The 12,917-nt window shown below is 36.3% G+C and overlaps 1 protein-coding gene across 1 annotated transcript in view; it reads left to right on the top strand.

The window, feature by feature from the left end:
* amon (prohormone processing protease amontillado) overlaps positions 1-12,917 on the top strand; it is a 535,895-nt gene that overhangs the window by 336,857 nt on the left and 186,121 nt on the right. Inside the window, exon 5 of the mRNA XM_071597507.1 lies at positions 7,979-8,016. Within this exon, the coding sequence (XP_071453608.1) occupies positions 7,979-8,016 (38 nt within the window). The remainder of the gene's footprint in view (positions 1-7,978; positions 8,017-12,917) is intronic.

Raw genomic sequence — 12,917 nt, 5'->3', positions numbered from 1 at the left:
TTGAAATTTTTAAAATGTGTTTTGTCTTCTAAACGCACACATGAAAGAAACATATATATATATATATATATATATATATATATATATATATATATATATATATATGTATGTATATGTGATGGCCATAGGAAAACGAAGCCGAAGGATTCCAAAACCGCCGCTTTTCGACGCAGGCAAGCTGTTACCAAAGATTACCTGTTCAGTTATTCCCTTTTTTCATCCTTATCCCCCATCTCATTTCCACGTTTTTTATTTTATCTTCTCAAAGTATTCCTCCCCCCCCCCCCCCGCATTAGCCAATGTAATTTTCGAAGCAGTGAATAAATTACTACCAGTGGTAAAAGATACAATGCCTTCTAGTGCTATTCCGAGCACCCGAATCCCATATAAGTAACAACTTTCTCAGTACTAACGTGCGATCTTCAAACCAGTTTCCATTACAGCCAAGTCTAATTTATTCCCTGGATATAATCCAATCGCGAATATCTTATTTCATTTACGTTCAATGAGAAGAACTCCATCCCCTTCAAAGAATGAATTCTAGGCCTTGCTTTAGAGAGTGAATTTCTAATGTTGAATTTTTTCTTTAACACTTTTTTCCGGAGTGAATGATATCACATTTTATTTTTGCTTACATGCGAAATCATTGGCTACATTCAGCAGAGCAAACGGATTAGTACTCGATGATTAATCGTCTGCTAAACTTTTAATAAATATTTCCAAGAGTATATCACACATATCACAGGTCACATACCTGCTGGTAATGTTATCACATAATTTAAATAGTCTACGTTTTGTTTTCTAACTAAGAATCACGCAAAACTTTTAATTTTGCATGCCTGCCGTAGATCACTCCAACCCACACACACCCTTACAGCGGCTCGTAGAGTAACGCCTAAAAGGACTTATTGAAATGAAATTATTGACTTTGTTATTCCAAGCGAAGGCTGTAATGGAAACTAATTGACTCATTTGCGACTGCCATTTCTTTTTTCTACTACAATTAAATGGGATTTATGTGTTTTAAATCTTTACAAATGGGTTGTGAATTTTGAAAAGTACAGGATATTTACGACGCCTATTTATTAATCATTTGTTCACGATCAAAATATTTTGTGTCCTTTTAGTCAGGACTTAGGGGTAAAGTACTGCGTAGTGCTCGAGAGCCTCAACAAACAACACAAACGGTTACTCAATCACTTTTTTCTGCTGAGCATAACCATTAATATTCGTAAAATTGCCACATTCAAATATAATAACAAATTTTTCCGACAACAAGGATATTTTATTTTGAGCTATAATATCCAGATGGCCAGAATATACCTACACAAGTGGAGATATTATCCCCGGGTCATATCTCCACTTTCCCCCATCGCATTTACTAGTTGCGTTTACTTATAACAAAGCATTTCCCTTTTCATATCTTTACGTGCGCGTAAAGCTATTTTACGTATTTAATGATGAAATGGTTTCTTAATTCCTTGTATACTCCCTACAACCATGAATACATTTTATCGCGTTTTTATAGCAAATTTATTTGAAATTAAATGAATGTCTCATTATAAAACCGACCGTATATTTTTCGTTGTTGGGTAACTAATCTTACGATTTGTATATATTTTCAATAATTTATTCTTATAAATTCACGAGAAATGTAAACGGCAGTACGTCAAACTGATGATGGGATTTCATCGCCTCGTTTCGGCCAATAATAATGGCGACCATGGCCCTCTCTCACGTACAGCACTCCTTATATAATGGCGCTGGTGGTGACCCTACTCCCATTACTTCTTTTCAGCAATGAGATTCACCAGCACTTGCTTCTCCTCATTTTCCCCTCCTTCTGTCTCCTATCCACCTTCCCAGTATAATGGTACCGCCTCCAAGCTTCCCCACCGAACCCAGCGCAGGATGCCGAGTGCAGACGAGTTGGAATTAAATCGGATTTTGATGACTCCGGGGAATGGGAATGCAGCGGTCTCCACATGTGAAGGCTTCTCCCGCAGTCGTCCTTTCAAAAACACACCAAGGCTCGTCGTGGTAAACTGGGGCTGGGTGTGGAATACCCAAATAGAATTTCAAGCCCACACGCAACCACGATCATGTCTCATAGCCCAGAAATTTACAAAAAAAATTCAATTCTTTCGGTAAACTGAAGTAATGTAATTAGCTAATCGGCCGCAGTCTTAATAATATTTACCAATTAGTATTTTCATAGAGTACAAATAAGTATGCGACACTAAATGATGCGTTTAACGCTAACTGCTTGTACTCTTAGATTTCTAGATATCCACCCGGAAAAACCGCCAAATTTAGGGTTTTATTTAGACATCACGTAAAATTGATTGTTATTATTACATATATTTTATTACTACGTATTTGATTGGATTGGTAAATTGATAAATGACACTAAAACTAAAAATATGAAAAATACGGAACACATTTCAAACAGAATCTCATCTAAAAATAACTAATCTGTTAAGAATTAATTGTAGTACCTTTTACAGGCCATGAGGTTTTAGTTAGTCAAAGCGGGTACTCTTCAATCGCACCAGTAAATATGTCTACTTAAAGGACAACTTGGATGCCCGAGGCGACTGTAATCCGAAGTTTTGCAAGCACTACATACTGAAAACCTGGCTACCGCGGACTACAAATAATAACTTTGATGAAATACATCACAAAGGGAATTTTTATTTTGTGAAACCTAGATATCATCTTGAATAATAGGAAGGTTCAGGATATCTGAATTATTAAGCATGAATTCTTAAAGTTTTATACCCATTATACAGTAATTAACAAGTTATACGTACTTTACTATGAATCATTGGTAGTCTATCAGTTACGACGGGTTGTGCATAGGCAGACTTATCATCGCTCTACTTCCCAACTCCGTTCACAAAGACACAATCTGACACCTACTTTGAACTCCTCTTCAAGTCCAAATGCATTAAGCCTGTCCTATATATCTGTCCTTTCCTTCCACTATCTCGCTCGTCTGAAAACCTCCCCTCTATTACAGTCTTCAGCATTTCATCGTCAATAAAAATACTCGGCATTCATCTTTCCCGCCTCCTTAGCACTTATCTTATCAACTCTCTCTCACCCTCCACCACGCCTAGCACTTTGTCGATTTTCCTTTCCGTTTATTTCACCTTTCAAATCCTTATCCGCACCCATATTTCAAAAGCCTCCAGTCCACCATTATTTTCTTGCTTCGTCGGTCATATTTCCACACCGAAAAATACCACGCCCCATATCAAAGTATGCACTAATGATTTCTTAACATCCTTATTCAATGTTCCTATCATCGACTTCCCCTTGGAAAAGATTCTTTTCCGAACACATTGCTTATTCTAATGTCCCTACTACTTTAAATATTTTCATCCAGAACACCTCCAAAATAGGTATAACTTAGCCTTCCTTCTTCTCGAAAACCATTACCATTTTGTTTTGATTACATTGATTCTCCTCCTATACCTACTGCACTGACTCAGCAATGCTTGCACTGACTCCTGCACTGACTGGCAAACTTAGGCTGAATCATCCGCAAACCTCACAGATTTTTTTAAGTTGTCGCCGATTTTCATTCCTATCTATACTTCTTTCCAAGCTTCTTTACCGTTCCCTTCACATGCAAGTTGTAAAGCACGGATGACACCTGAGCGATTGAAGACATGCAGATAGTGTGCAAGTTGTCTATCTCTCTATTTTACTCCTATCCTTTTAATTTGTTCATTATTTCCATTCCATTTGTTCAAAATCTCTCTAATTTACTCCTATCTTTTTAATTTGTTCATTATTTCCACCCAATTCAATCTATTAAACGCCTTCTTGAGCCATAAAAAACACATGTATACATCCTTAATTTACTCGATGTTTCTTTCAATTAGCGACCTCATTGTTTCTACAGCAACTCGTTGACTAAGACAATGGAAATATGATGGTGTTATCAACTCAGATTAATGAACAAAAGAGCTTGGAGATTCAGAAAAATATACATTTGCTGGAAGAAGAGGGAAATGAGAGGTGCATTTGAAGGGACGAAGAGTGGACAACATGAGAGGCTAAAAGACATCACGATAGTGTTGTTTAATTAAGAATTTCCACAATATCAAACGTTAATATTCGTAGATTCTCCTTTAAATGAGCACTATTTTTCTTAAATATGCGGATGGCGTTACGCAATAATGGGTCCGACGGACTGCACGTCACATTTTGCGACTCCTAGTTATTCGTAAATATGTGATTTCCACATTTTTCGGGCTGCGTCCGCGTATGTCTTTTAAATGCACAACAGTTTCGCCAGCTATCCTGCTGGCGTCCTCAGGTCAAGGATGAAAAGAAGCTTGTTGTCCTGTCTTATATAGGGAAAATCCGGCGCCAATACCGGGAAATTTCTTGGCCAATCAGGGAACGTCCTCATATTTGCGCGAAAACGAAAGCTTCTTTTCATCCTTGACCTGATATCCGTTCACAATGACCGTGCTTAAACGAAAAAAATTAAATTGAACTTGCAATCAATCAAGTTGTATTGAATGTCATTTTACTGTCACTTATAGATATTATTCGCGTGGAAATTAAGTGCAAAAACTGATACTATGCGGATTTGCGGTACCTGAATCAACACCTGTAAGAATAATATCTGATTGGTTAGCCTTCTCCCTCTTTCCTTGTTATATGTGAAAATTGATGTTTAAAGAAATTTCATGGTATCCGATGAGTACGTTTTACATTTCAGTGCTAAATCCAGAAACTGCGAATTGCCAAAGAGTTGTTTGTAACGCTAAAATTCGGCTTAATTATTTCAGAAATAATACGGTTAAATTTTTGCAAATACGTCAACAGTCTTTCCTAATTAATCCTAATGCTGGAAAATTTCAAAGGAAACGTTGAATACTATAACAATAAAAAATATTTTAATTTAATAAATTACTATTATCATATATCGGTTTTACAAAATGCCGATATATCTTTGGAAAAATACATTTTAAGAATTCCGGGGTAACATAAATATAGTATTCTGTATCGTTCGTCGAAATATCACCCTTTTTAGCGGATTTGGTGTCACCCCAAACCTTGGTAAAGCTCCACTATTCAGTTTGCTAATATTAGCTTTTTAAATAATTAAGGCCTTGTAAATAAGGGATTTAATATTATCAAGACGATAAATATTTTTGGAATGGCACTATTAGACTTATGTATATTTTTTTATCCATTAGTACCCATTTAAAATATCAAGGGTGTAGTTTCTGTCGTTGTTTACTGTCTGTTATCACGAGAGAGAATTTCAACAGCCCTTCCGGCAAAATTATCCTGAAAACATTTCATCGTATGCGGGTCTTATCTCTTTGCGTTCCGTTGATATCTGCTAAGTCACAGTGCATTCTGGACTAGATAAACTGACAAATGAAAAGTATTCCCTTGTTATTTTCAAGAGTATAGGGTGTAAATCTCCAAATTCTGCATTTAAATGGTGAGAAAAATTTTAAAATGTCCCAGAACGCATACATTTTATAAAACCCACAAGACCAAATTCTAGCTGTTGTGAGAACACTTATTCATTTTTTTATTATCGCCACGTAGTTGAATACAGACCGTCCTTCACGAAAATTAGGTCTTCGAATTCAAAGAGAACCAAAAAAAATCTTGCTTGTCCGCTGAAAACTTAACGAATAAAAATAAAGGTAAACATAGACATATGTAATACATGAAATATCAATTACTTTTCTGCATAGATGGCCTCACCGAAATAAAATGGTGGGTTCTCTCATTTTAGATACCGAACCAAATTTTTTCGAATAAAGAGGCAAAAATTCTGCGGAGACACGTCCAAAATAATACTCAATACAATTCATGTCCTTATTTGTCACAAACCACCTCTAACCCACTGCGAGGGGAGTTTGGGTTGCAGACGCTTGCCTTTAGGGATAAATCGTGCCGATTAAGACATTAAGCAAAGAAATAGCCAGCCATAAATATTTCGGTCCTAGAGGGTAATCGCTCACTAGCTAAACGACATAAAAATTGAAAATCTCATTCGTATCCAGCGCACCACAAAAATTTACAGGCGATGCTCCCAAGTGCAAGAAGCGGACATCTCCGTGACGTAATGTACGATGCGAGAAACAACGAGATGTTAGACATACACAGGAGCCATAGTTCAAGCGCGTCTTTTCATGAACGAGTCCCATTAAATGGAAACAACGTCGTGGGCTCTGGGAGAAAAGGAGAGAGAACTCGCTCATAAAGATGTCTTTATCTTGAAAGAAAAGAAATTTCACGCTTAAGTAATTTCCTCAAGACAGATAAAAATGAAGCCAGTAAAAATCTAACGCGAGAACTCTTTTGTGGGGCTGATTTAAAGCTTTGATAAGGAAAAAGAGAAATTAAAAAAAAAACTCACCCATTCTGTTGAAATATAACTCTTGAAATGCTCCGCTGCGTTCCATCATTGGGATTTTTGACGGAATCACTGCAAAGAAAATGAAATATTAACATTAACCACATTATTATTTCAATAGTCTAATCCCTGAAAACATATATTAGTGATCAAAATGCTAACAGTAATAGGTAAAATACAAAGTGAATAATATCTTAGGCATTCTTCCTCAGATATGCCATTTTAGATTGATTAATTTCCCAACAGAACTCCCGCGTTTGAAGAGTAAAGCAGATTCAATGAAATAATCAAAGGAAGACTTTGTACCTCTAATTCTAAAGGGAAATTTCAACGCAAGAAACGCCTTTTTTTCGTGAAATACGATAAAAATTTCAGAGCCAATGCAATTTTCAAGGGTGGTACAATATTAACAATGGTTTCGTGGTTAGCTGGAGCCGTTTTTTTCCATTCGCGGTGTCACTTTGGATGAAGCTAAAAGTAGGAACTTTCCAGCCCTCAGGCTAAAATATACATCCCCTTGACCGCTGAATTGATCACTAAGGACAAAAATAGAGGGAACAAAATCGCAGCGGGGTGAATATATGTGAACATGATGTGGAAAAACCCTGAGCTGTCTTTTTTTATTTATTTTTTACGTCATCGCGCCTCAACACTTGCCTCTTCACCCACGCACTGTTTCTCCCAGAAAAGAAGGATTTGGGTTATCCCTTCCCACACTCTATCGCGTAGTTTTGATAACAGGCATCTCTTTCATTCCGAAGACGGTACATGAGGAAACGGATGAAGAGAGGGGCGGCAGTAAAAATATTCCTCCAGGAGAAAGAGGATTTCGAGACTCGGTTCTAACACCCGCCAGAAAGAGCACAGGTATCGCAACTCCTTGAGAATTACATTTCGCGACTCCAGAAATCTTCAACTTCCGACTGAATTTTCTTTGCCCCCTTAGTACGTGGGGACACAATGTTCGAGTCACATTCCACATGCGCAGTATGATTGCCATTGAAGGGCGACGCACAAATGTGCAAGAAAAGTGTTTTGCATGAAAATGTTATGAGCATTGGGAATATCTGTTTCCACAAGAAAGAGAGATATTAAATAGCCTTTCAAAATTATTTCATGAAGCATTGGTCTAAGACGAGTTAGTAGCTCAAAATATTTTGGCTATCCTTTTAATATTTCTATCATTCTAAGCGATCTTCGCAGATGAGATTTTGGTGCATAAATAATATCGTCTGACGATCCTACGATACATAAAAATAAATTTTTACAAGTACAGAGATAAAGCATAAAGCTGTATAAAAAACGGCGGGCTCAGTAAAAAATATGAAGCAAAATTAAACCATAAAAAAACCCTATGGTAAAAGTTACGTCTGGAAGTAATAAATTTAATTATTCGCGGAGACAACTTGCAATTAAACGCTCCATATACTTTAACATATTTAAACATGTACCATAGCATGCAATGCTTATTATTAGTTATTTTGTACTTAAGATATCCTACTTGTATTATATGCATGTCCTCTGCTAAGATGATTTTTTTCACAATGTATTAATATCTTATTCTTTTCATTTCAGGGGTCGATTACATGCATCCAGATTTAAAGCACAATTACGTAAGTAGCATGATTTAAAATTTTAAATATTGATTTCTTTAATTATTGAGTTCACTGATTCTCTTAATCAACATACGTTACATAGTAAGGGAAAGAAAACGGGCGTATGAGTATACTTCAAATTTAAAAGCCTTGTACTGGTGGTTATAATCTCTAAATTGAAAATGAAATAAATATCTTCCTCCAATGATTAAAAAATTATAAAGTTGCAACAAAACACTTTCCCACGGATAAAATAAGAATTATTTTTTCTAATTATACCTGAATATTCCAAAAAAAACTGCGGTATATGCCGCAACAGTGACTTTTAACGGAGTCGTCCGCTAATGTGCATTTAAATGCAACAATTTCAGAGTGTAAAAATCATTCCGGTCAAGGCGAATGATTTTTACCCTCTATTATTGTTCCATTGAAATACCTGATTGTGTCAAAAGTGCGTCTTGGTATTTCCGCCGTTATGAATAAATCCATCAACGACAAGTTTTACACCTGAAAACAAAAGTTAATGATATAAATTAGAACTACTTTCTAGAATTTAACCATTGATCTTTAATACAACTTGGGAACTCAGTAATATACTCATTAAACTGAATTATCGTTGAACAATAAACAGATATATGTTTATTATACTCTTCGGAATCTGCTCTACTTGAACGCAAGAGCAGGCGACCTTGGAAAGCCCAAAATAATAGCCACAAGTTGAGAATCTGAGAGACCTTCGCTCGTCTGTGGCACGGGAAAATACACATGCAGTCTCCCAGTCTCATACCCATAACTCACGATAAAGCAGCGGGCCGATCGAAAGATACGCGCCTCATTTTATATTTTACATCTCACAAATTAAAACTCTGGATCCTGGTTATAAAAAAATTAAACCGTGGGCAAAGGAAATTAAAAATATAAAAAGAATAAAAAAGGATGTATTTCGACGGACTTTCTCCAGGATATCTGGGTGCAATATATATTTTTCGATGACGGGGATAGAACGTCGCGCCGTGTAGGATGCTATGGAGAAAAAAGCGTAACGAAAAGGAGGGAATGAGAGCACAATTCATACCAACCTTAGTCCTTGGAGTTTGTGCAGCAAAATTCTTCAGACTAATTGAGCATGGGATTTTACGAAAGATATTATATTTCTAGACTGAAGCCATTGAATCATAAGCTAGCATTTGAAAGACCTTCAATTCCGCCTCTGCCATCCATGTTAAAATTCGTCTCATGAAAATTAGGCATGATAATTAACTACGATGAAGATTTTTCTAATATCGGTAAGAAAGGTATTACTAGAACGTGCTATAAACTGGCTAAAACTCTCCATCCATAACGACACTGACCACTTAACAGTTGAGTTCAGAAATCAATTAAAGCTTCATTGAAATAAAATGAAATAATTTACTTTGTAATTCCACACACTTTATTTTAAAAAACACGACCCAGATTTCGACGTTGAACGTCATCATCAGGTTTTTTTTAATTTTCATTTCATTTCAATATGTTATGCAAATTTCATAAGGATACGCCTAAGACAACAAATTTTAATTGAAGCATTTTTATAATTCTAAATTTTCCAGGAAATGTATTAAAACCATTTGCTTACATTCAAATTTAAATAACCCTTTGTAATATCGCATTTTTTCAAAAAAATTCGATATTACTAAGGGCTCTTAACACTTATGGCCTTTAAGCGCGATGCATCCCTAGAGTATATGTGCTAGATTTAGCATAGATTTAATCAATAAAAGATCTTTGTCAAATCAGATACATGGGGTCCATTAGTTTTTGAGAAAAGCGCTTAAGTTAAACTCTCAATGCAATAGATGCAAAGTTCCTCATGGAAACATCGATGCCATTTTGAATGAATACATACATTCATAAAGGAGAAGTTAATACGGCAGGCTTATCCCAGCGATTAAAGTATGCGAGCAGTCTTTAACGAAAGTCGAAATAAATCCGCTGCCAGAGAAGTTGAGAACCATTTGACCTCGTGGAATTTAAATGGCCAAAATGAACCCACAATCTTACCGAACAAAAGGGAGGTAACAATACGTAAAACGTGAGCATCTTTCGTTATGAGGTGGCTGGTTCTTTGTTGGAATGATCCATTCTACGAGCCTGTTATTATTCTGTATTCACGCGCAATAACCAAACCATCAAAAATTATCTCGGGTAATGCACGCAGCTGATACAAAGCAATTACCAAATTTTCCAGCACTAAATAATTGCGTTCCTCGAATATCCAGAAAATTATTGATTGAATATCGAAATATCAAGGGCCAAAGCTGTGTGCTTAATTACGACGAGCGTCTAATTCCTGGTCCACTCCATTCCACGTTGTTCGTAGGCGGTGTAATTCTACCCTGCAAAGCATAGAGAGAAGTTAGTAATGAAGCTTTTTGTAATGCCTTCATGAGATAACGCCATTCCATTCCTCATATTTCCGAATGGAACCGTATCTCATGATAGCACAAAAACATTTATCTAATGGGGGCAAGCCCTTGGTAAAACCTCCGGGATTAAAAGGTCCTACCTGAAGCTATCCTCTTACTCCAGCAGTAATACACCCTCAACGAAAGAACATTGGAATTCTTAATCAAACCGCGTACTGAAGCTGTAAAACCCATGCATAGCTCGATAACGCACCTTAATGCCTAGCTTTACAAAGGGTTTTGATTAGACTTTGTTTCTCTAGCTTCACCAACCTATAGTTAAAAAATATTTCATGTAAATTTTAATAATATAAGTAGTGTTATCAATGCAAAAATAACCCTGTGATATGGAGAGTAATTCTATGGATGGTCTTTGTTTGAATTACCAGTCCAAATAATGAAATGTATCGCTGAAAAACTAGTAGGAGGGTAGAATTTAATCAATCAAAAGAGTTCAAATACATAATTAATCAGTTTTCATTTATAAACCAATTAAATATGTATTCCATCTTAATTTTAAGAACCGTCAAAGGTCCGTTGTTACCCTTTGGGGCGAAGTGTGAGTGTTGTTTGCTTCGAACATACAGGGTGTGACTGGATGTGCCCAAAGACTTTTCGAGATTAAAACGATTCGTAGGATATAGAGCCCCAACAAGAATAAATTAATTCCGGTGAATAATAAATAATAACAGTATCAATAATGCATTCCATGATCAAGAGCGCGTACTTGGATTAGGTTAGAAGGATAAGTTGATTGGGTAACGAGATTTCTTTCAGTCGCTTACGAAAAAAAACTTACGGAAGGTCGGATGGAAGGAGGGAGGAAAAAGAAAATAAAAAGAGAAATGGTGATATTTGCAAGACGTAGGAGATAATTTGGTACACTGCAGACTGAATAAACCTAACGAAATACAGTAAACATTGGAGACAAATCATAGAGGAACCTAAAATCCAAAAAGGATTTTAAGTCGTCTAAAGAAAAATAAGACAATCATAAAAAAATTCCGGAAAGTATGTTACATCCCAGTCTTAGTCCTAATGATTTCTAGCCATTAATTAGGTATTTTTACCAAGTTTTATACGAAGTACTTCAGGATATTCACGACACGAAAAAAAATGGTTTTGGAAGATTATAAGATGATCCTACCTGTATTGCATTCCAACCAATTAAAAATAGGAGCCATTTGATGTCATTAAGTTAAGCGACCTATTGCCATCAATGATACGTACAGCATGCTTGAATCTTCTGATTGATTATAAACTTTCATCAACACTTTAATTAGGTATAAATGCAAGGTGAGCGTTGATAAATACGTGTGATATTTAACTTAACTATTTTCCACGAAGTTGGCATCACATAGAACTGCGTCATCAGCTTTGTTAAGTACTTCTAATTTATTTCCTGGAAGTATAACAGCTCCGGAAATAAGGAAGCTACAGCTGGGACATTTTAATCTCTATGAATATGTTAAAACCTTGGCTCCATTAGATAAACGTTGTTTTGTCATAAGATACAACACCATTGGAAAGGTAATAACGCGGAATGGCGCCATCTCTTGGGGGAATTACAAACGGCTTCATTTCTGCCGCTTGTCTACGCTTTGCATGCGAAATTCACTCTGCCAACGAATAACCTGAAGTGGATAATCTTCGAATTATACGCTCTCAGCCAAAATACACGCGAACTTTGGTCATAAAGCATAGAAAACGAGATTCTTGACATTGCATTGTCCCCTTATCCTAAAATTTTACCCCGAAAATCGCACATACCATCGTGAGGGATTCGGGTAGACGGTTAAAGCGCAAGAAAGCAGTCATGTGACTCTTTCTAACGTCAAACACCAATGCATTCAGATAATTTTCCGGATTACCTTTCATCGTACTGTTCTTTAGTTTATTACTCCAGGGCACCTGGCCTTCTCTGCTTTACAGTTATTTAAAAATTCAGCCGGCTTATTCCAGGATTAAAAGAAGCTGTAAACTTCATCATGGTTAATGCATAAGCAGACCACAAACCTTAATTCATTCAGAGTTCTATCAAGAGCACAGGGCGATTTTGCAGAAGCTAGAAAAACAATGATAAAAAGGGCACACTTCATCTTAACGCAATCGCCTTCCTAGTCTTTGCTTAATTTTCATAATATCTCAAGACAGACTTTGTATGCACTAGAAAAGTCAGGTATAAGGTTCATGATTCAGCAAGAAGTTTGAAAAATCAAAATTAGATCAGGTTCATGTGGTAAGAAAGGGATAAAAAACACATAGGTATTCTGGGATATTACTATTCGGCTGGAGATCTATTCTTAAATTTCCCTTATTTGGAAAACATATGATGGGCTTCGGCAATAGTTCGATTCAAATTGCTAGCGTGTTAGTTCTCCAAACCAGTTTTCACTAACTCTTCTAAGGAATCAAATCGAGTTAACCTCCGTTAACCTGAAAATGCTCCGGCAAAAATCTTTTATGTGGCCCTGG

This window comes from Hetaerina americana, unplaced genomic scaffold, assembly GCF_022747635.1.
Source record: "Hetaerina americana unplaced genomic scaffold, ioHetAmer1.1.p SCAF_9, whole genome shotgun sequence".
Taxonomy (NCBI): Eukaryota; Metazoa; Arthropoda; class Insecta; order Odonata; family Calopterygidae; genus Hetaerina; species Hetaerina americana.
The sequence above is the reverse complement of the archived record's forward strand: the minus strand, read 5'-3'. Positions and strand labels throughout refer to the sequence as shown.